The following is a 23,115-nucleotide window of genomic DNA, read 5'->3' as shown; positions in this document are numbered from 1 at the left end:
GGCTGTTCAATCAGACTAAGTTCTTTGGGAAGTACTGTAAGATTACCCAAAGTATTTCCTACTTAATTCATGTAGTACAGTACTTGTGTTTATAATAAACCTTGAATTTTTGGTATTAACAAACTATACATTACTTTTCTTGATGGTAGTATACCAAGGTCTTAGCCCGTCATTTTTGCTCTAATGACAGGAAACAGAATGCAAACTTTTAGCACTAGAAATAATTTAGAAGTTTATTTTACAAACATGAAAAAAGAGACCAGAAAAAAATGAAGGTATTTGCTCATGATTAAAAATATTATTGGGCCAGACCATTGTGTTAAGATGGCTTTAATCTCAATGTGGCCATTTATTGGCCAAATGATCACATAACTTTTAGTCTGTTTCGTTTTTGTAATGGGAGATAATAATATACAACATACACATATAATAGATAATAATATGTAATATATCTAATGCATATATATACATATATATCAATTTATATATTATATTAACACAAGACATTGTACTAACATTTCATAATAAGATATATTATTGTCACGAGAAATATATGGAGTTAAGTAGCCAAAATTCTTAGTTCTCATAGCACATAGCAAGGAATCATTATCACCTCCATGGTTCTTATCCAAACAACAGAAGAGTTCCCTGGACTTAACTGTTTCATTTGCTGCTATATCAAGTGGTTGGTCCTTCTTTGTATATAGAGAAGGCTCAAATACATACCTAGTTTCTACCTCCCCTCAGATTCTTCCCACAGGTTAGACTGGACAACGCACCATTGAAGGTGATCACTACCACCCAACATAAGCAATCACAATGTGAAGCCTACAGTCTCTATCTTCAGTTGTGTTTGTAGAACATTTGTGTGTGTGTGTGTGTGTGTGTGTGTGTGTGTGTGTGTGCGCGCGCACGCACTTTGGAAAAGTTGAAATCATGAGAAATACTCACATAGGATAACTATTTACTACTACTTTGAGAAGATCTGACTTCCACACTACCTTATGGATATATGTTGATGAATGATGGATAAGAGAGACTGTCAAGCAAAGTTAGAAGGCCAGAATGATATAAAATTAAGTTAATTAGGACCTCTAATGAGGTTAACCTAACCTTCACACAGAAGGATAATGTGTAATGAGAAAAAAGGACCCATGGGAGTAAAAGAGAATGGAAACTATAAATGGTCTTTGGTTAAAATATAATGCAGACACATTTATTTTAGCTTTCCTGGAAGTCACGTTAATGAAATAGCAGAGATGTGATTAATGGTGGTATGCAGGTGGAAGAAATGGCTAGACAAAGATGAAAAGAGTATGAAATTGTGTGGATTATCCACTGCGAAAGGGTGATAAGTCCTAAAACATTGTAATCATTACTGATTCATGAGATTACAATTCTGTTTATATTTTCTCTATTATCTTTAAAAATAAGTAATATAAAAATTATATGCAAAAGTCCACCATGTAAAAGGACAATACATTTTTTTTTAAGATATGGGTTGTTCATCTACTTATTCATTGCCAAAATTCCACTGTGCATACTGTTCTAACAAGGACAACGTTTCTCGTAGGTCAGTGCACAATGAATACCAAATGAAGTCAAGGAAATTTTCAAAATTCTAGTGCTTAGATCACACACACAGAAATTCTGGTATATAGATGTGCCTTGATTTAGGTGGAGGCAAATTGTTAATAACTTGCTGTTAATTGACTAATGAGACAGCACAAGACACCACAGAGTCTTATGTGCTGTGCAGGCTTCAGGGTCTACCAGCATCACAGGGCAGAGAGATGTGCAGATTCCAAATGATTTAGTGTAGACTGTCCTTTGTGCTTTTAGGTCTTTGGAGGACCAGACAGAGGGAAGAAACTGGGGAAGGAAACTAAGAAGAGACAGAAAGAAAGAAGAAAAATCGGGGCAAGTGGTCAATGGAGCTGAAAAAGAAGGGTTTCAGGAAACAGTGTGTAGTTATGGTGTCCTAACATGAAACCTGCTAAATCTTTAGAAGTGTTTAATATTTTTTTTGTTTGTTGCCTTTGTTTTTATTTTGGCCTTTTTGTCTTATTTTTCTTTGCTATTTGTAGAACTAATGTAATGTTGCTCAGGATGCCTTTGAACTTGCTATGTAGCTAAGGATGGCTTTGAACTCCTGATCATTTGGCCTTCACCTCACAAGTACTGGAGATGTCAGGAAAATGCTACTATCCATGGTTTTTATTTATTTATTGGTTTTTTTTTTTTTTCGAGACAGGGTTTCTCTGTGGCTTTGGAGCCTGTCCTGGAACTAGCTCTTGTAGACCAGGCTGGTCTCGAACTCACAGAGATCCGCCTGCCTCTGCCTCCCGAGTGCTGGGATTAAAGGCGTGTGCCACCATCGCCCGGTTATCCATGGTTTTTGATTCTATCTTTGAGGTATCACTGCCCAGGTATGGTGTCTTGGTCTTTATTATTAAATAACAAGGCACAGGGCGAGCAGAATGGAGTGAAATTACAGTGGAGGGGGAGTCCAGAAGCCAGAGTCAGCCCTTGAGTGTGTTTCTTTTGTACGAACATATCTCACACAATCAAGAAGGGAAGACATTCAGCTGAAATTTATATAGTTGTTTCTTTCTTTAAAAAAATAATAACAGACCAGCACTTGGGAGACTGAGGTGGAAGGATTGCTCTGAGTTCAAAGTAAGCCTGGGCTATATAGAGTATGACCTTGTCTCAAAAACCCAAAGCAAAATAAATGAATAAGAAATATGAAGCAACACTTAGCGTAGTATATGCATTGAACTTCATAACATAGAATATTTTCAGAACATTGTCCAAACAAGACCAAAGAAATGATGCGTCCCTTTCCCATTGTGAATACAAAACTGAAGACGTGTGGATATACTAGATTGCTCACTACCATGCAAACCTGAGTCCTCCAGCAGCTGTGCCCAATTGCCCCCGCCCCACCCCGACACTACTTCATACCACTATGTAAAATCACCCTGTGTGTATTTTCTTGGAGTTGTGTTTCCTGCCTGTTTTTCTCAGTTCCTTCTCTTCTGAAGTGTACGTCCTAAGAAGAATTTTAGGGCCTCATGTGTCCAGCTTTGGGCTTCTTCCACACGAGTAAAAACAAGGCAGACATAGTTCACTGGGTAAACACAAGTGGCAGGCGACAGTGATTTATGCTCACCTTGCAAACTTCTGATTACCAATTCGTCGCCTGCTATATAAACAGGTGTAAACTAAGATTTAATCAGTTTACACAGCATGGTAAATAATTTAATCTCTCCTTAGCAGGGTGCTTGCAAACGTAAATGTTCAAGACCAAACTGATGGTGACGTTCTGGTCTAAGTGTCCACTTTCTCAGCCAGAAAAACTGCGCCCACAGATGCGTCTCAAGTACCCCTGCCCAGGAATAGGAATGTGGGAGGCAGAAAATCCAGAATCCCCCATGGAAACCTCATTTTCCCGACATAAAGCTTAGCTAGGAGCTCAGAGAAATGGCTGTCGTCTCTCATCCTTTAACTCTCCCATCCTCAAATGTTCTGTTCTTTCTTCTCCACTGCGCACGTCAGCCATCTCTCCGCTCTTTAGCCGTTCCTGAGCACATTGTCCTGCCACTTCCCTGCCTCCCTCACACAATGCTCCTGGAAGAAAAAGCAGAATGATGGAAATAACAATGGAGATAGCTAAAGGTGTTGTATTCTGTTAAAAAGCAACTTACTAAGTCTTGTTTAATGCGTTCTCATTCAAGAAGCCCCTTTATCAATTCTGTAGGTGGTTGTTTATTATCCCATTTTCCAGTTAAGATAATTGAGGCAGAGAAAGAAACTTTCCACACACGACATATGTAATAAACACCCCAGGCCTCAGCTAGGTTCATCTCCATAGGCCTCAGCTTTGAGTTATCCTAATAAAATTGTGCAGACATTGAGCTGGGCTCTGACAGCCTAAATAATAATTCAGGAGGCTCATCATTTAAACTCTAAGGAAAATGAGAAGCCAGTTTCCCCCACAAGAGCACCTACATGAGCCTATGGAATCTCTCATGGGAGACAGTGCCTTTATAGGAAATACCTGGACCCCGGTCTGCCTTGATGGAAGAATGTGTCTGTGTAGGTGTAGAGAAATTATACAGAAAAAAACGAACACAATAAACAGTGGGTATCCCAGAGGATCTGCAATTTGCCATGAGGGAACAGAGCACGGTGCAAGGCAAGGAAACCATGAGATCAAATCCATGACACTTACTTCCTTCCTTGACTCCCTGCGTTCTCCATCACATAGTAGCCCGGCTTGCACTTATATCTGCAGATGGTACCCACATCATGGCTGCCCTCTAGGCAACGCGGCAGAAGCAAATTGGCATTTGGAATAACTGGAGGAGCGTCACATTCCAACTTGCAGTAGACTTCAGGGAGAGACCAGAGTCCATCTTCCAGACAAGTCAGCCACGGGCTCAGTCCTGACTCCAGGAAAGAGAATCACGTGATGCTCAGAACAGAGAGCACATGGACAAAGAACAAAAAACTAGTTAACGAACAGATACACTGACTCTCAAGTGCCATTATTCTTTGTTGAGCAGTGTCTCTAAAATCTCCCATCAAATGCTGACCCATGGTCCGCCTAGGGTACGAGTCACTGTGTGGCATCCTGAAGGCTGAGAGGTCTAGACAAAGAGCATGTGGTGGTCATTTAGAGCCTGGTCCAGCACCTCTTCATCTCAAGTAGCCACAACCACAACCCGAGATACATTGTGTTACTGTGTTCTCCTAATTTACAAAATAAAAGAAAGCATATCTACTACAGGATGTCTGTGGGTATTAAAAATTAACAGCGTGTATCTCTGTTGTTAATGTTATCAGGACAATTATGCTTATTGGCTTTATTCTGAGAATGCACATAAAAACAAGAAACAAAGACTAAATTTCATTCATTATTAATGACACCCAAATCCAGGACATCTCTCCACATCTCAGGAACAATAACAACAACAACAGCAAAAATCGTGGTATCTGAGGGGATTTTGCGTTATCTGAAGAAGATGTCAGAGAATAGCAATTTCGAAGCAAACATGAGTGAAAGAACAGTACAAAAGTCCCCCTACAGAGTGAGGGAATGAAAGGGGCTCACATTCAGTTCCCTCGTTGGCCCAACGATACCTTGGAGTTTGGCTGGTGGGACACACGAGATGGAACAGCGTTTCAGGAAGTCAGTACCCTCCGAGCAAGAGAAGTTTGCATAGTTCACCACGGATGCTTCGGGGACACCACAGTCAACGCGCACGCAGTTCACATCCTTGTCCCAGTAGCCCGAGGAACAAGTGAGGAGAATCTCTCTCTAGAAACAGAATTTCCTTCTGTCAATGTCACATAGAATGACTATCAATCAGATTTGCTTCCTGGCTTTAGAATAGTCCCAGTGGTCATTTGTGTGACCATTCTGCCTTTGTCCTTTCCTGTGATTCACTGCTTGGGCGGGAGGATGCTGATAAGGAGAGCCTGTTTGTACCAGGAAATCACTGGGGCACTGCTCTTCCAAGCTATGTCTCTGGGCTGCCCTTTCCTCACTCTGACCTATCTCTTTTCAGTCTCTATCCAACCTGCCCTAGAACCAGGACTTCAAGCCTCTTACTGATGCTTGAATGCTTGCCCTAGGACCTGGGGACAAACTGGAGAGGACAAGAGAAAAGAAAGTCCTAGGTGCTTATTCTCCCTGTCCCCCCAAAGGGTTGGCTTGGCTGCAGACTGACTCATCCAGTGGCTGTCTTCTCTCCCTTGTTCTGGTCTTTGATCCTGTAAGATCTGTCGTTCCACAGACCCAACCTTTCAGGCTTACGGGTGAGAGCAAAGCCCCATCACTCTGGACTATTGCACGTGGCACAGCATATGCTTCATTCCTGCCTACAGCTTTTAAAGACATCTGTTTATAAACTTCTCTTGTATTACCTACTTTGGAGCAAGGTGCCATGAATCCAACACTAGACTGAGCTACAGAGTAAGATCTTCTCTCAAAAACTCAAAGGAAAATAATACGAAATAAAGGGTAACACCTTGCATAGTATATGCACTGAATTTCATAACTGATAAAAATACTTTTAGTACATTGCTTAACTTTCATACTCAAAATAATACTTTCCATTTTTGATACAAACACTAAAACACATGGATGTTGACTAGATTTGCTCATTACCGTGCAAAGAAGTTAGATAGCAACTGTTTCTTTCTGGCACCCTTACTAATAAACATACTGATTGATACTAAAAATAACCACCTGTGTCAAGAATAGTGCATGGCACCTAAGAGAGTTAATACACACAGGTGCTTCTATCCAACCTGTGGTAAGTGGGAGTAAGTCTAGCCAAGTTCCCAAACTTGCCATTTCAGTGGGCAGGCCTAGAGTGTATTGCCTTTATATAAATAAGAAAATATGCATGGAGTACCCAGAAGGGCCTGGTCCTGGACCAACAAGATGCTTTCCAGAGGCGGAAAGTCTAAGAGGGAAGCAAATCCACTCAGTCAGTGGCGAACAACAAAAGGGAAAAGAGAAGCTCACAGATGCTAGCAATGCATTTTAATTTGGTCTGCTATAGTCAGACAGCCTTCACTAATGATTAGAGAGAATACAACATAAAGAAAATAAATTATAAATAAGAGAAATAGAAAACATTGCAGAAGAAAGCAGTAACTCTGAAGAAACGAAAGCTTAGCATCAGGTATTGCAGGAGTTGGGAGGGCAGTACCCAAGGAGCCAGCAAGAGGGACAGCCACCCTCAGGCAAAAAAAAAAAAAATTCCAAACAAACAAACAAACCAAAACAACAACAACAACAAACCCTTAACATAAGTACAGGACTTGAAAGAGTATCAGGACTTTTGAACCGCTTAGGGGACATGGGAGAAGGCATCCAGCCAGGTATGAGATGAGCAGGCATTTAGTGACTCTGAAACTCGTGGCTTATTTGGTAAAAACAAGCATCTGGCCATGGGGATAAAGATCAAAGACAGCAGAAGCGTTTCTATGATGAAACTGCAGTTGTCCCATCAGGTGACCACACTGGCACACAAGCCAAAGGTCCAATGACGGCTGAAGGCACCTATCACCCCTGACACTACATCTCAGCTTAGTGCTTTTCTCTGCTTTCCAGTGTGCTCCTGTTGCCAGCCTGAAGGATCCAAGTCAAAGCCAGACACATTTTTTCTATTTAGCTTCAGTTCTCATGTCAACAGAAAGCAAATATCCCCACTGTCTTGTGATCATGAGCCTGGATTGTACAATTTCCTGCATGGGGCCAGAGTCGGGTGACAGTGCCTGGTCAGCTGCAGGGCGCCATTGCTAACTCCACCATGTGTTTGGCAAATAAGATCTCCCATCCTCCTTCTAACCAGGTTCTTCTCACACTTAGCACAGTTGGGAGGTCTGGTTCAAACTGCAGCAAACCACTAATCATTTAAAGACTGTCTCTAAACTCCATGTGTAATGCCTGGCTTTTCTCTTGGCTTTTTGAGTATTGCCCATTTTGTTTTAAATTTGTCCAACTTTAATGCGTGACAAACACAGCCTTTCTTCTCTGCTCTTCTTGACCTACCACATACATGTATTTAGTTCCTAACTTCTTGAGTTATTTCTGCTGCGTTTTCAGCATGAAGTATCTTTGCCTGAGTTAAAAACAGGTGATAGGAGATCTTTCTAAACAAGGAATTTGATGCCTCAATCTTCATTAAAACTGTCTCTGTATAGGTGATTTCTTGAGACCTTCTCAAATTCATAATTGTGTCTCTAAATTCTGACCATGTCTAAGAAAGTGAAATTCTTCCATGGGTTCACAAACTGTTAAGAAATCAATTGGCAGAAAACTGAAATATTACAATTTTGCAAACAATTAATTTCTGACTAGCAATGGTGTGCCTATTCTTTTTCCACTATCATGCATATTTCTGTCTCTCCCTTCAAGCACAATTGCAGTTTACCTTGTACATACTTCCACTATCTCATAATGTGAGCCTGTTTCCCAATGGTTGTTTATACTTAAAACTCCCCTGTTGAGTGCTGCAAACTTTCTCCAGGGGAGATGTGAAACTAATACAAGAAGCTTAGCTATGAGAGCACCCAACGCCTATCATTCCACCTGAAGCCTAAAAGAATGTTCATCATCCATTGTAATAACTCAACAAGTTCAATACTTTTGTTTGGAATAGTTGCAAATGCAGAAGCAAATTTAAAGGGATTATTTTATTTTGGTTGTTCTAACTGTTGTACATCTAAAAGATCATGAAGGCAAAAATTTTGCCTAGGTCTGTCTCTTGAACCATGCTCTTCACTAACACATTCTACTATCTCCAGGTGACCCAAAAACCTGGAAATGCTGCAGTTGAAATGTGGGGTGGGGTATATAAAAACTCAGAACCATGATGCAATCCTGCCTTGGTTGCAGATTTAATGGTTTGGGGTGCAATTTTGTTATATTCCTCCCACAATCCTGGAAGGGAATCGGGAAAGCAGGAGGCTGACATTGAACCTCAGACAAGTTGATGGCAATCGGTTTTGCTATGAATTATGAGCAAGTCTACTTTGAGACATTGTCATCTGTGAAGAAGACAAATTGAGGGAACACTGAATAAGCACTCAAATCTACTGTCCATACAGTGGATACATTAACACCTTAAGGAATCAGTTTCATATGTTTGGACACCTTAAATTTGGTATTGCCAAGTTTCCCTTTCATGGAGATCACAGTTTTTGTTCTTGAGGATTTAAGAATTCCCACCCCTCCCAGTCTAACAAGAAAGAAGAGGATAGAGAGCTTCTTGCCCTAGGAACTCTTTCCTTCCTATCCTCAGCTTTCAACTCACCTGCATGTTCCTGAGGTACTGCCCACTGCTGGTCTGAAGTACATACCCCCTTTGACAAGTGATGGCACACTTCATGTGACCTGGGCCACTGGAGGTACAATTTACCATGTCTGCATGGTCAAGTTGCAACGGTGTACATCTTCCCTGTTCTCCACATGGTCGTTGGGCACAGCTGGAGACAACAGAAATGGAAACATCTTAGGGTAAACCTAAATGACAACAATATACATATCTGAACAATACACCTACACAGCGGGATGATTTTCTTCATAGTATAAGTGTGACTCATCACTTTCTTCCATCTGCCTATGAACTATGAGCCATGATAAACATAAAACAGGACAACTAACTTTCTGTGGCCCTTCTAGGGGAGACAGTCATGATGGGGTGAGGTAGACAATGGGTTCCCAAGGTTCTAGATACTCTCAGAAACAAATTGATCTAGGAATGATGCTCAAAATATTAAATAGCAACATTTCTAGGTCCTAAGCAATCAGAATAAACCCAGAACAAATCTCAAAAATTGATCCTGGAGACCCCTGGTTTCATCAGACATTGGTCCTTTAGACAACTAATCACAAGAAAGTCCCAGAGTGACTGTGTGAAGAGGTTGAGTATCTGAGATCACATACTGGTTGACATGAAATATTTTGACTATGGGTACATACCACTGAAGAGTGGCACAGGCTAAGGAAACCTACCAGTATGAATTGAAAACCTATCACGTGCCAGACACTCTCCTTACCAGAGAATTGCTTTTTAGAACAGTAGCCAGAGAGATATATAAACTCTCCAGGGTTCAAGGAGATTGTAGAACCTGGACTATAATAGGAGCAATGATGAAGAGGCAGTGGGACAAGAAGAGTATAGCCTCCAGACATAGAGGTAATGAAAACATTAGCTCCAGAATTCAGTGCTGGCTCCAGAATTTAATACTTGAATGATACAGAGTGAGGAATTCACACCCTGACGTTTCAGTTTCTTCCCTTATAGGAGAAGATTTATAGGCTACACACTTTACAAGGTTGATAGTGTTCCCAGGTCAACCCCTTTGCTGTCCCACTGCCAAAGGGCCAATCCCATCTCAGTATCTGTTTCTTATCAGGCTCCCTTTTGTTTATTTCTCTCACTTCCACACTTTTTTCAGTTAAATGAAATTTCTGAAAGTCCTTCCTTTTCCAAAAAGCAACCCTCCCCCATTCACTTTCTTCCTTCAAATCTCTTGTAAAAGTATAAAAATAACTGCCTTCTAATAATTTATTTGACCTTGTTATACATGCACTTACTTGTTCTTAAGTTGCTTAGTTACTTATCCATTTACCCACAAGACAATTATCTGAGTGTGTCCTTGATCTCACACTGGACATTGAAGTTCTTGAAGAGCAATACTTATTCTTGCCCAATTTTAAATAACCATATTCTTGACTATAGTAACCACAATGAAAACTTACTTTATTAAATTTGTTCCTATTTCAGATAACAAAGCTAATCAATGTTACTAAAATGTAAAATGTATTAAATCACATAAAAGAAAATTATCCTATTATGATTTAACCAGTCTGTCCCAATCACTCAATCACTCATTCACCAATAAACACAAAGTATAATAGTCCCCAAGACCTTAACATAACTGATGCCATGATAAAGGAACCATTCTGACCAGCATATAGACCACTAACACTTGCTCCAACAGGGATAAAGACCTAATAATCCAAGACCAAGTTCATAATACCAGGATCTAGACAAGTTCCTAAATGGACTGACCTTACTTTTTGGCTTCTATAGTTTTACTTCTCACTGACTTTCTTGCTAACAAAGGTGTGTCAACTAGGACATGTTTTTTTGTACATAAAAGACAAGGAATGATAAGATTGGGGCTGTATGATTTGAGTAAGTTCCCCATGCAGCCAACAGTTGGTAAAACAGACTTTCTATTCGGCAAGAGTATCTGTGCTCCAGTGGAATTATCTCACAACAGCATCAACAAAGAATATTTTTTTTCATGACATTGGACTGCACACGGGTGGTTTCACAAAGACAAAGTCTCTAGTGAGAGAAACTAACATTGTATTTTCTTACTCTTGATGTTCTTGCCAGCAGTGACAATCATTAGAGAAAGTAGCTATCATCATCACCAATGATGAGCTCTACTTGTCCTTGGTTTGTATTAGTGGTTGATGACTTTATCAAACAATTAGATAAAAGTGTAAGAATGTAGAAAACAAAGTGCCATTAAATATGTACATAGGTCCAACTGTATTTGAGACTTAGTTCCAAAAGCAGTAGTAGGCCCTAAAAGAGGCAGATTTGATCTGACTGTGATAAATGATGTCCCTAATGGATAGGATTTAAACATTATTCCGTTGACTCTCATTTCTTTTGTGCATGCCTGAGATGGTGGAAGAAGTAGAGATGTATGATGGGAAGGGATCTTTTTTTGTCTTACCCCATAGTTATTCTCTAGATGATATAACATCCATGCAAGCCAAAGAAATAAAAGAAAACATAAGCTGAGGAAATCAGGATCATTAATGAGTCTGTGTGAATTCCCCAGATCCAATGCTGACCAGAGGGTATGTGATATAAGGAATGAGGCTGTGTCTGAGGCTTTACTCAACATCTGGATAAGGTAGTAAAAACTTGACCATCTGTGGGATGAGCTCAGAATATGTCATCTATAATATCAAAGAACTTCCAATCCATAAATGCTACATGTTATTCATCTCCAAACCACTGTATCTTCCTCAGCATGTTGAGCAGGAAGGGCTAGAAAAGGGTCTTTAACTCTCTGTGTAATGTCAGCTGATTGCCAAGGAACTTGTATAACAGGGCACACACTATTAAAGTGACTTTATGCGATGAGCCCACATCATCATGAAGGACAAGCACCGAAAGCTAGCACGGTGCGTGAGTTTCTTTCCATTGATATGGCTAGGACCACATTTCTTGTTGGTGTTATGGGCATCTAGCACCAGGAATGTATCCAGAATTTTCATCAGAGCAGAGCACAAGGAACACACAAAAGGGAAAGGTGTCATGAAGTAAGACCATGAGTGGGGGGCGGGAGAGCAAACTCAAACCTGTTTATGAAATGAGAAACTGTTTCGTGGCAGCTGCTGCAAATTCCTTCACTAGCTTATATTTCCATCTACTTCCTTTTAAAAGAATTTGTTTTATGAGTATGGTGTTTGTCAGGTCGTTAGCTTCTGATGGCATCTGGTACCAATTGTGGACTTGTCTCCCTTGTACCCCAATCCCAAACCCTCTTTGGGGTTTCTCTTCCACTACAAACACTGCCTTCTGAGTGAGTTTGTTGTCTTCACTATTATCACACCTTGTTACATTCTCCTTTCTCCTAATGTGACCTTGCTTCTCGTAGCATGAAGACAGTGCTAATAGCTCAAATAGCTCATCTTAAAAAGTCTCAAATGCTTTCTTCTGTTGGTCTCTGGAAAAGGTTGGTGTAGGTGGCAAAAGTGATGCTTTGCAATGAAGTGAGACTGGGAAGGCAGGAGATGATATTTATCTTGGTTTGACATACAAGGAAACTAAAGCTATTTGGAGACTGGCTAGAGGCCACACATAGAATCAGAGGAAAATCTTCATCCCCTAGGCCTCATTCCTAGACTAACTTAGACCATGAGGCCTTAAGGATGAGGTTGTACTCCTGCTATTTTCTGTCCAATCAGGAAAGAGTAGCACTGGCTCCATGAACCAAAGGGTTCCGTAGTAGGGTAATAGGTGGGATGCATAGAATATTTATTGGTTCATTTGAGTTTTGAACAGTAGTTTTTCAAATGTGGTAAATGAAGACAGCAGTGTTTGTCCGGGTGCTGTCTGCAAAAATGCCCTAAGTATGCTTCCCCATTGGCAATGTCTCCTTTCTCTCCTAGCTACTTTTTCAGATCTCTCTATACCTCATCACAGTGTCTTCTCAGGCAGGGACATGATGAGATCGGCCAAATGTAAGTTTTAAGTTTTAAGTCAAATGATTTAATTTTTCAAGATTGAATTTCAAGTCAATGGGTCCTTAGAAATCACACCATGGACATGGCCACCTACCCATTATTCTAGCTTTATTTTATTGTTTCTTTCTCTCTCTCTCTCTCTCTCTCTCTCTCTCTCTCTCTCTCTCTCTCTCCATTTTCTGAGAAGCTACTACATCTTTTATCTGGTTCTGATTCTAAAAGCCATTATGTTGAAAGAACTGAAACAAAGATATTGGATTCAGGAATCCCAGTTAAAGGAACCAGTTTAACCCCAGTCTACCTTCTTGTTGGACAGAATTAACTCCAAAGCCCTCCACACTCTGCCCAAACAATCTCCCACTATATCATTTTTCCTTCAGTGGCTGCACATGCAAATGATGCCCTGGGGTGAGAAACCTCTGCTACCATGATCCCACAAAAGATTGGTCCTCTGCTCTGGGATGCAGGCTCTCATTGTACCTGCGTCACAGGTTCATGTAGCTTTTGAGTCATGTTTATTTCCTTGCCTGATGACTGGAGTGATTTCTATTGTTTCCGGTGGTGTTTCAAATGGTTATCTCTTTTGTTTTGGTTTCTGAGGCAGGGTCTCATTCTGTAGTCCGGGCAGGATTTGATTTAAAATCTTTCTGCACCTCCTGCCTCTTCATCTCTATGCTAGGATTACAAGTATGCACCATTACGCACAGCTGCTTAGTTCTTCCTGCCCACCAGAAGTCAGTCCTCTCCCAGTAACGGTCTGGATACTTATAGCCTAACAGAAAGTTTGACAAATTCTAGAGGCCTAGACTGCATGAAATCAAAACTGACTCCAAAAAGATAAATAGATTTCACTGCTGAATTATTATGCTTTAGTGATTATCACAAAGAAGCCTCAGAGTAGGCTAAGAACATATCCTCCAGTTCTGACAAAATAATTGAATACATTTGAAGAGAGAAATGAATCATGAGCTACTCCTTATGAATTCAAGGCTCCTTCAGAGATAATTTTATCATTACATTGATTTGACCTTAAGGAATGACTAAAATTTGGAAGGGCTAAATACATGTCCTCGGGAGTTACTTCTGAGGCTTTATTGACGGAGAAATGGAGCAATGTAAAGGAAGCGTGGAGGAAAACATGATTTCTGCTGTCACTGTACAGTGTGAATAACACTCAATATGTCTGGATCTCTTCCATTCTGATCAGCAGATTTAGAGAAATCTGTGTTAAAAGGAATCAACATCTGTCCCTGAAGACAGCTTTACGGGGAAGCTCTTTCATTGGTGAGTGACAAACAGGTCAAGGTTGAGACCAGAGAATGGATATCATTCTCTGCAGATAGATTAGCCAGACCCACACACAAGCTTGCCATGAACTGCAGCCCATAGGATGCCAAAGCACATACTGCTTGTTAGTTTTTCAGTTGTCGAGGGCACGGTAGGGATGTTGTCCTCGTTTCCAGGCCAGGTTCACATTGTGAAAGCCCAAGGGTTCCTGGTAGATGAGGAAGTCTACCTGCAGTTAATAAACAGCATTGGTCCAATGCCCAGTACTGGCTCACCTTGAAGGAGCCAATCAAAAGTAGTACTGAAAACCCGGTTCCCGCATATTGAACAGAGGAAAGTTTGTGTGCTAACTGTGGAATGACATATACCAGCTACTAGAAAATCAGGTTTTGCTAAAACTGAAATGGATCTGAAAGATAAATCAACCCAAATCCCTCACTGTAGAAATGGGGAAACTGAACTCCAAAGGAATGGTGTGTGATACTCCAGGACGTCCTGCGGGCCTTGTATCAAAATAGAAGAACAAAAAAATCTCATTAATATTTATCCAAACTCAAAATCAGGCTGACCTCAGCTCGTGAATTTTCCTAAAGTCAATATCCTACCCTCACTGAGGCATCCAGAAGAGTCAGACCACAATGTTTCTCTTTTCCTAGAATCAATACTCAAAGAAACTGTCTGCTACCAATATCACACTCTTCTAGAAAGAGCCCCGAATGGTAAAGAAAGTGGTAGACCCTGTCATCTGCGTTCTCAGCTTGGTTTGCCCCGCTGACATCTATGACCCTGGGTAAATCTCTTAGCCATTCTGGCTTTCCATCGGCAAATTTGTAAAATAACAGGGTTGAAATAGGTTCCACCGAAGACCCTGCCAGTGTTAGCATGGTATTTAATTTCACAGATGAGGTGATGGTGGTATTGGGGTGGGAGACCAGAAAACTCAGGAACAGACAGGATGTGGTAGGGAATGCAAGAAAGAGCTTGTCATAATCTTTCTTGCCCAGAAGAAATCTTGTGCTTAAGTCCCACTTCATGAGTTGGTTTGGTTAAATAACCTGGTGCAATGTATCTGCCCAAGAAGCGGTGCTATCGACTAAGCAGCAAACCCAGAACACTCCCTAGAGGGCCTCATTTAAGGTTAAACAGTAAGGGAAGATCAGATGCCCCTCCACGCTGCTTTATTGATTCTTACTGAAATAAGAGGGCGTAGGCTAAAAAGGAATGTATGCTTGGGATTTGGCAGCAAACAGGAGTAGAGTGTAGCAAAAGGACTGGTGGAGACAGAGCGTTCATTCATCCGCTCACCGCCATCTGCACAAACAAATACGACAATAGCAGCCATTCTTAGAGAGTATGTGAGTTCCCAACCGGTGTCCTTCTCACCTCTGGCTTCATTTGTTTTCCGGGATAGGAACCAGGTTAAATGCAGAATATATTTCTAACAGTCTTCTAGGGAAAAACTCCTTCTGCTACTTTGAAGTATTTTATGGCAGGATCATACCAACTGGAAAGGGGAAATTGATTCAAAGTTTCTGGTCCCTGAAGATTCTCATCTGAGCAAAATAGCAATCTTGGTAGCAGTTCTAGCTTCTCAGCCACATGACAGAAAAATGACTAGTTACTGCCCCCAGTAGACTTCCCCATCCCTGCATTCTGAGAAAGAGAAGTTTGCCTGTGACCCCTTAAGTCTCAACACTGACTCTGGCTCTCTGTTTCAGTCCACTCATCCCGCCAGGCCGAGTCATTGCTTCCTAGAATGTGACCTATTTGTAAGATTAGAAGTAGACTCCGGTGGCCCCAGCACTTGGTAATTCATTTTATTCATTTCTAATTCTGGGCACAGACTTTGCCATGTCTGGCCGTAACACCACAAGTCCCATCCAAATGCCCCTGTCCTTCTAAAAAGAAACAGATTCGCATCAAACGGCCAAAAGTGCTCCCTTTCAAAAGCCCTGTCTCACCAAGTTTCAAAATTCATGATTTTCATGTGGATTATAAAATATGAAGAATACCAAAGAAGGAGTCAAAATAATCTAATTACCGACTAATAGGCAGACTGTACCCTAGCACCTGCCCATCTGAAATAGCCACAGGATTTCTAGCTACATTCCCGAACAATTTCCAAAGGCCATAGCTCTCTCCGCATGGGGCATTTCCTAATGAGGAATGATTTACTGGAGCTCTGCAAGTGATTGCTTTGTTGATGACTTCCCTGCCCACAATCTGCCCTTGGATAGCAATTAAACTATTAAAGCAGGAGTGACAGCCACCCAGCCATATTCACAAGCTGAGCCTGGGCACTGTGACACACGGGAAACTAAGTGAGGAGCAACACTGACCGTGTCACTACTAGAAAGGAACCCACAAAGCAAGAAGACACGATCAGCTTAGCTTGGCTGTGACCTCTATATAAGCTGTGGGCAAATGGAGGCCCAAAGCCTTCAATGGGTCCTCAACAAGAAGCGGAACACAAAACACAGGCTGAGCCCTTCAGGACTACTGCTCTTCGGCTCCACACTTTCCAGAGTCCACAACAGACCCTTCCTATGTTAGCTCAGAAGCTGCTAGTCTTTAATTGACATCACATTTGTACTATTATTTTCTGGTTATTTTGATATTTATAAGAGTTGAGCTTTGCAGTATTAATAACTCACTTCTGTGGGGAGGTAAAAACAGAATGGGGTGATCTGTAAGAATGGGGTGATGTTGTAAAGCTAGATGATGCAGCTCAACTTAAAAGATCTCAGCCTGCATATCTCAGATTTGCTGCTACTTCCACATTCAGACTTTCTAGACCTCTGGGATTCTGGATGAGCAAAAATCAACACCAGGCCAGAGGATCATTCCAACCAAAACCTATGCATGAATGTGTCAACAGGGTCTGCCTAGTTGGTACAGAACTCTAGAAATGTCGGCTTGCTTTTCTTCTCTGTACTTTCTCCACAGCTGCCATGAAAACCCGCCATACCAATAAGACTAGTGCTGGGTAAAGCGCTGAGGCATTGGTGACATTTTCAGCTCACTCTCCCTTTTCCCACACTCTTTCAATGCTTTTCATCTTTCAGCAGAACTTGCAAAGGCCTCCACTAAAGGATGTTCCAGGAGGGCTCTCCTCAATATTTTGCATTAGCAAGGTCAGAAGGAGAATGTGTGTTGTATAAAACATGCTCGCTTCTGATACATGGTTGCTTTCTATTTCAAAGAGACAATTAGCGATTGTCAGGACTTCATGAAAATAATTCCTAGTGGCTGACTCTCAGACACCATGATGAACCACTATGAACTTCGTTTCAAAGGCACTGCTTCGACGTCAGTCTCTTCTTGGTGTTTGAATCCAGCCTTGCTATCTCTTTGCTGCAAGATACATGCCTATCATATCTTAGCTTTTCATTGAGAGATGTCACCTATGTTATCCTTAGAACATACCCCACCAAAGAGCTCCTACACAGTTGTGTGTTAATTGTAATAAAAACTATTCAAAAATAGTCTTATCTACATGCTGGGAAGCTCCCAAATGAGAACCATGCACATGACCTTTTACTTCTCTCTTTAACTCCATTAGAAAGGACAGTAAAAAAAGACTCAGATAGCTTGCTGTGGCTCCCAGTATGGACTGCTGTCCACCCAGCCATTTCTCATTGTCCAGGGGACCCAGAATTTTCTCTAGTGAGTTCTCATCTTATTTTATGGGCAAATCATTCTGGGAAAAGAAAGTTGGGCAAGAAATCTAGGGAACAATTGAGTGGATATAATTCTTTCCTTGCTCAAAAGAAACTGGGCAGAAACAAAAACAAATTCAACGTTAATTTGCTAAACTGCTCTGGGGAAGAAGATAATCAAATGAGTAGAAACGCAATACATATTTCATTTCTATAGTGCCTTTCCCAGCAGTAAAGGGGATCATTTCCCATCACCCTGGAGCACTAAAAGGGAAGCCTCTGCTAAAACTAAAAGATGAGGAGCCAAGGAATAAGCAAACAATTTAGCTTCAGCCCCCAAGCAAAGGGGGAAAGAGGAGCCCTCTGTTCCATGCAGCTATCAAGAGAGAGGGAATATGCAGCTTCTGCAGAGATGGGCAGAGGTAGGACAGGCGCAGCGGGGTCTTGGGATCCGATGCAGCCTAAGGAAAAAGGGCAAAGGCTGGCGTTTCAAATCTCAGCTTCAAAGATGGACAGTAGAGACTAATAGACGGAGCAGGGAGGGTTCCAGGGGACAAGAAAGCATGAAGCGGCATGATGGTTGATATTGCTAGAGGGATCCTGTTGAGACTGAACACTGAATGTGGAGGTGCTGAGCTCGACTTGGGCTGTGCAGCCTTGGATTAGGACGCTGAGGCCCTAGGAATTGTCCCCTTTCCTACCAGTAACCGCTGAGCCTCTACATCTTCTAAACAGAAAACACAGCCACCTCCTCTAAACATTCTCTGTGGATCATTGAAGTCACTGAAACAAGGTCTTTGGAAAAACTGCTTCTTTCTTTCTGGTCTTTTTCTTCCCATCCCAAATCCCACGCCTGTGGTGCATTCTGCAGTAAAAGGGGACAGTGACACAGAGATAACCCTTTTGTGACTTATGTGACTGCAATCAGCAGGCCAATCTTTTTGAGAAGAGCTTTTAGGCTAAGGTTTCTTTTGTGTCGTGATCACAGAGAGGACGCTAAAAGGGGATCTGAAGAGGCTGGGCAACCAATGACTGCACTGGCGGGAGTGTTAATTCTCCATGTTTCCAGAGTCTGTGAAAATAAACAGAAAGCTGTGTGATTTGGTGGTGGGTGGTTGTTGCTTTATCTCCTTGATTCTTTATCTTACAGACCCTACCTCGAGAGACAAAACCCCCAAAGGTACAAGACTACACAAAAGCAACAAAGGGGGCTCACGCAGTGTATGTGTAAATACACTCATAGGTCTCTAATTGGATCCTGAGGTGATCAAATCAAATCAAACATGTATTAGTCCCTCATTAGTCTTTTCTTTAAAACTAACTGATTCTCAAGACACTGTAGAGTGGTCAGCCCTATATACCATGTCTCTTCCTTCCAAGGTTCAAATTATCATTACAGAAGAGGGGGTGAAAAGAATGTAAGAGCCAGAGGTGGTGGGGGAACTACAAGCAAACAGCATCTTCTGGGTACAGTAGGGCAGCGACACATGAACACACAGCAATTGTGATGGCATACACAAGACATATATGAACGTCCAACACAGACCAAATCTCAGCATAGCGATAGGAAGTGAACATGAAGCCTCACCACTAGTCAAGGAACTGTTGTCAATTTTAGCTTCTAGGAGAGGGAGAGACAGATTTCTCTAAGAGTATAGTCTCCAGTAAGTTGATCATACTCCAGTAGAAAGACACATATCCAAGAATATTTAGGCAGCACAGATTGGACACAAAGTTGGGTGGGTAGAGAAGAGGCAATGCATCTGAAAAGAGTCACAGGGGGGAGAGTGAATGTGATCAAAATAAAAATGAAATTAATGAAAACAATAAAAACGGATAGATGTTTATAAAATTAAACATATGTTTGGACATATAATCCAGAAATAGCCTGCCTTACAGCCACACTAAAAGCATGTGGTAGGTTCTTATAGTAGCTTCCTTCATAACTGCCAACAGTTGGAAGCAAATAAGATGTCCTTCAACTGGCCTACAGGGATAAGGTGGGAGGCCATCCAATGCCTTTCTCTGGCCTCCATGCACTCACATAGGTACATGCACCCATCCTCATACATGTACATACTAACACACACAAACATGAGAGAGAGAGAGAGAGAGAGAGAGAGAGAGAGAGAGAGAGAGTCAATTAATTAAAAATTTTAGAAAGAATAAACCCCAATATAAAATACAGCATCTGGGTGATGATGCTGTTGCAATGTTGCAATAGGGGTTCTTCAGTTTTAACAAAGGGACTATTCTGATGCTGGCTGGGGATAATGGGGACTATTATGCCTATGTGGGGGCTAGGGACATTATGGAAATCTTTGTACTTGCCTTTCAACTTTGTTATGAACATAAAACTAATCTAAAATATCTTTTAATATTATCAATGCTCTTCTGAAAGGCACAGTTAAATCATTTTAAAATTAGTCTTATAGTTCAATGCACATTATATTAACCTTTTCTGAAAGATTGCTTTGCATAAATGTGAAACACTCTCATCTATCATTATGAAAAGAATAAAAGCAAAGATATAATTTAAATAATAACCAAAAAACTTTTTCATGTTTGAATTTTTATGTAACTTTATTATTTTCCAGGAAAAAATGCACGATATCGTTGATTCAATTTCTCTTTGATGAATATGTTAACACTTCCATTTGAGCCACAGAGAAGGTAGCTCTGGAGCAGGTTGAGAAATAGAGAGAAGTGAGCTTGTAAATAAATTCCAGGCAGGGGCCATTTATAAAATAGATCTGTTATTATCAGCCGGCAGAGTTGAGAGAAGCATACCAATGGGTGGGCAGCTCAGACAGTCCACCTTCCCGCCAATCACAAGGGCAAGAATTTTCTTCTCAAGACACTGCTCTTCCAAAATGTTCCCTCTCTTTCTTCCTGCTTGCTAATTCCTCATGGAGCCCTTCAGCTTAACCAGTCCAACAGGCTGAAATCACATGGCTGTCACATGTGGCTCTGTCAGGATGTTCAACACTTATGTACTTAGAGTTCTAGCACCTATGAGCATATTAGCCCAGACCAGATTAACGCTGTTGTGGGTATTGTTTCTGCCTTCTTCATCCATGCTCTTGTGGAGGTCTCTCAGTAGGAGTACTGTTGGGACTAGTGACTTTCTTCTAACCACCTAACATGCCATTTTTGTTATTATGTTAGTATGATTGGGATATCTTTCTTCTCTCTCTCTGTCTCTCCCTCCCTCCATCCCTCCCTCGCTCCTTTTCTCCCTCCCTCCCTTTTCGTGTCTTTTATCCCTCTCCTCCCTCACCCCCTCTGTGTGTGTGTGTGTGTGTGTGTGTGTGTGTGTGTGTACAGTGCATGAACATGAGTGTTCCGGTATGCACACCTGTGTGTGTGCGCACACATTGGGAGGTAAGAGGTAATTTTGGTTGTCATCCTCTATCATCCTCTGCCTTATTATCTAATATAGATTCTTCCACTGAATAATAATCTTACCATTTTGTCTATGCTGACTGTCCAAGAAACTCTTGAGATCCACATCCCATGTCTTTACCTACAATGTTGAGGTTGCAGGCATACAAATTCATACCTGACATTTTACATGGGTGCTGGGGATTCAAACTCTGGTCTTTGTGATTTCCTGGCAAGCTCTCTTACAAACTGAAACACCTCCCAAGCCATTTAAGTTCTTATTACTGACAGATTGTCTCACACTAGATTTGAAGAAATGGATGCTATGTATGAGCTGTCCCCTGAAGTGCCACACATGATTGTAGTGGTATAATAGTTCCACAGAAGAAAAACTATGGCTACCATCAAAATTGATAAAGATTCAATTTGAACAAGAGACACCTCTTAATTAGAAGAGGTGATAGTTCATCAAACAGCATGGCCGTTTAATCAAAACTAACATATAAAACTAACAAATGCTTTTTATTTGATCAGATATAACTTGTCAAAAGAAAATCTCTATAAAATTAGGGTTGGAGAAGGGTTCTGCTTCTGTCTTTTTACGAGAATAAAGTTTTCCAGCTAAGGAATCTGAAAACCATTGGGCAAATGAGACATCTGAAGAAAAAGGAGAGATCATCCAGAAAAAAAAAATGTCTCAAGAAAAAGAATAAATTGGCCTATTGGTATATTATATTTCCAACAGGATAAAATTTCACAAATTTTCCCTAATGTTTGTTTCTGCTATTCTCTACAGACATATGATGCAAATGGTCTTTTTGTAGTCCCAGTCCAGTTAAAGATTAAAGCTGGCTTTGGAGTTGGAGGTGGTGCTTTCCTTCTCTAAACCCAAGCATGTTTATTAAAGTAAAATCCAAAATCTCTGTCTCAGTGTAGAAAAGCTGCCTAATATGGGACAGAAGAAAAACATATATTTAAGGACTACTTTGTTGCCATTAATATCATAATCCTTTGGTTTTAAATTAACTCTTTAACAGCTTTTATTAAGGTATAAAATTTATAAGATTAATATATATATATTAATCATACACACACACATATATATATATATATATATATATATATATATATCCTGAACTTTTTGTCTATTAATGGTCATATCGAATACTAACTAATTCTAGGAAAAAGTTTCATCTACCTTTTGGTTTTGGGTTTGAGTCTCTATCAGTTTTCAGTAGTGAACCATGGCATGCCTAACAGAGACCTTTGAAGTCTGCAAAAGGAAGATGGGACCCCACAACAATGATCCCTCTAGGACTATGATAACACCACTAAACTGAAAAACATCACCTAAAGATCTGCATTTGAACTACAAACTGCTCAGTACTATTTTGAAGTGGCTAGCTGAGAACAATTTGATGATTCAGTCTCAGAGCCTACTCTAGCCAGGACTTGAGACAAGTCCTGTATTTTCTCATTACACAGAGACTGGACAACAAATAATAAAGCTACCTTTCCCAAGACTTGACAATTAACCCAAATTTTTCTTTTCAGAATTCCCTAAAGATGCTGTTGCCCCAGACACCAGTAAGAAAATTTAAGAATATGATACCCACATTCCCAAGAGGTATAGTGGGTAGTTTTGGGTCATTCAATGTGTTATGGATATTTGTCATTCTTTAGGAGAGCTGGTTACAGGTTGTTATTGGTTATGGCTGGGAGGAAAGTTGAACAAAGGAGATTAGATTCAGAATTCTTGTTTTGAAAAGAAAAAAGGGGATACAGATAAGATAGGATAAAAGGGTAGATTATTGAATCTACTCTGAAAAAAAAGGGAGGCTATAGATATGATGAAATAAAAAGGTAGAGTATTGAATCTGCTTTTAAAAAGCAACTACTAATTTTAAATATTTTACATTGGATTGGATTTTTGTATACTGTATACAAATTTTGTATATTGATACAAAATTGAGATCAATT

General features: G+C 40.7%; 1 protein-coding gene across 1 annotated transcript in view; it reads right to left on the bottom strand.

The window, feature by feature from the left end:
* Positions 1–23,115, bottom strand: part of Pappa2 (pappalysin 2) — a 360,123-nt gene that overhangs the window by 72,809 nt on the left and 264,199 nt on the right. The window contains exons 17-19 of the mRNA XM_041662449.1: positions 8,838–9,009; positions 5,149–5,326; positions 4,238–4,451 (exon numbers count right to left, since the gene is read on the bottom strand). Coding sequence (XP_041518383.1) covers positions 4,238–4,451; positions 5,149–5,326; positions 8,838–9,009 — 564 coding nt within the window. The remainder of the gene's footprint in view (positions 1–4,237; positions 4,452–5,148; positions 5,327–8,837; positions 9,010–23,115) is intronic.

The sequence above is a fragment of the Microtus oregoni genome, unplaced genomic scaffold (genome assembly GCF_018167655.1).
Source record: "Microtus oregoni isolate MIOR12 unplaced genomic scaffold, Mior012 000013F_ref0000133, whole genome shotgun sequence".
Taxonomy (NCBI): Eukaryota; Metazoa; Chordata; class Mammalia; order Rodentia; family Cricetidae; genus Microtus; species Microtus oregoni.
This window is presented reverse-complemented; position numbering and strand designations above follow the sequence as displayed.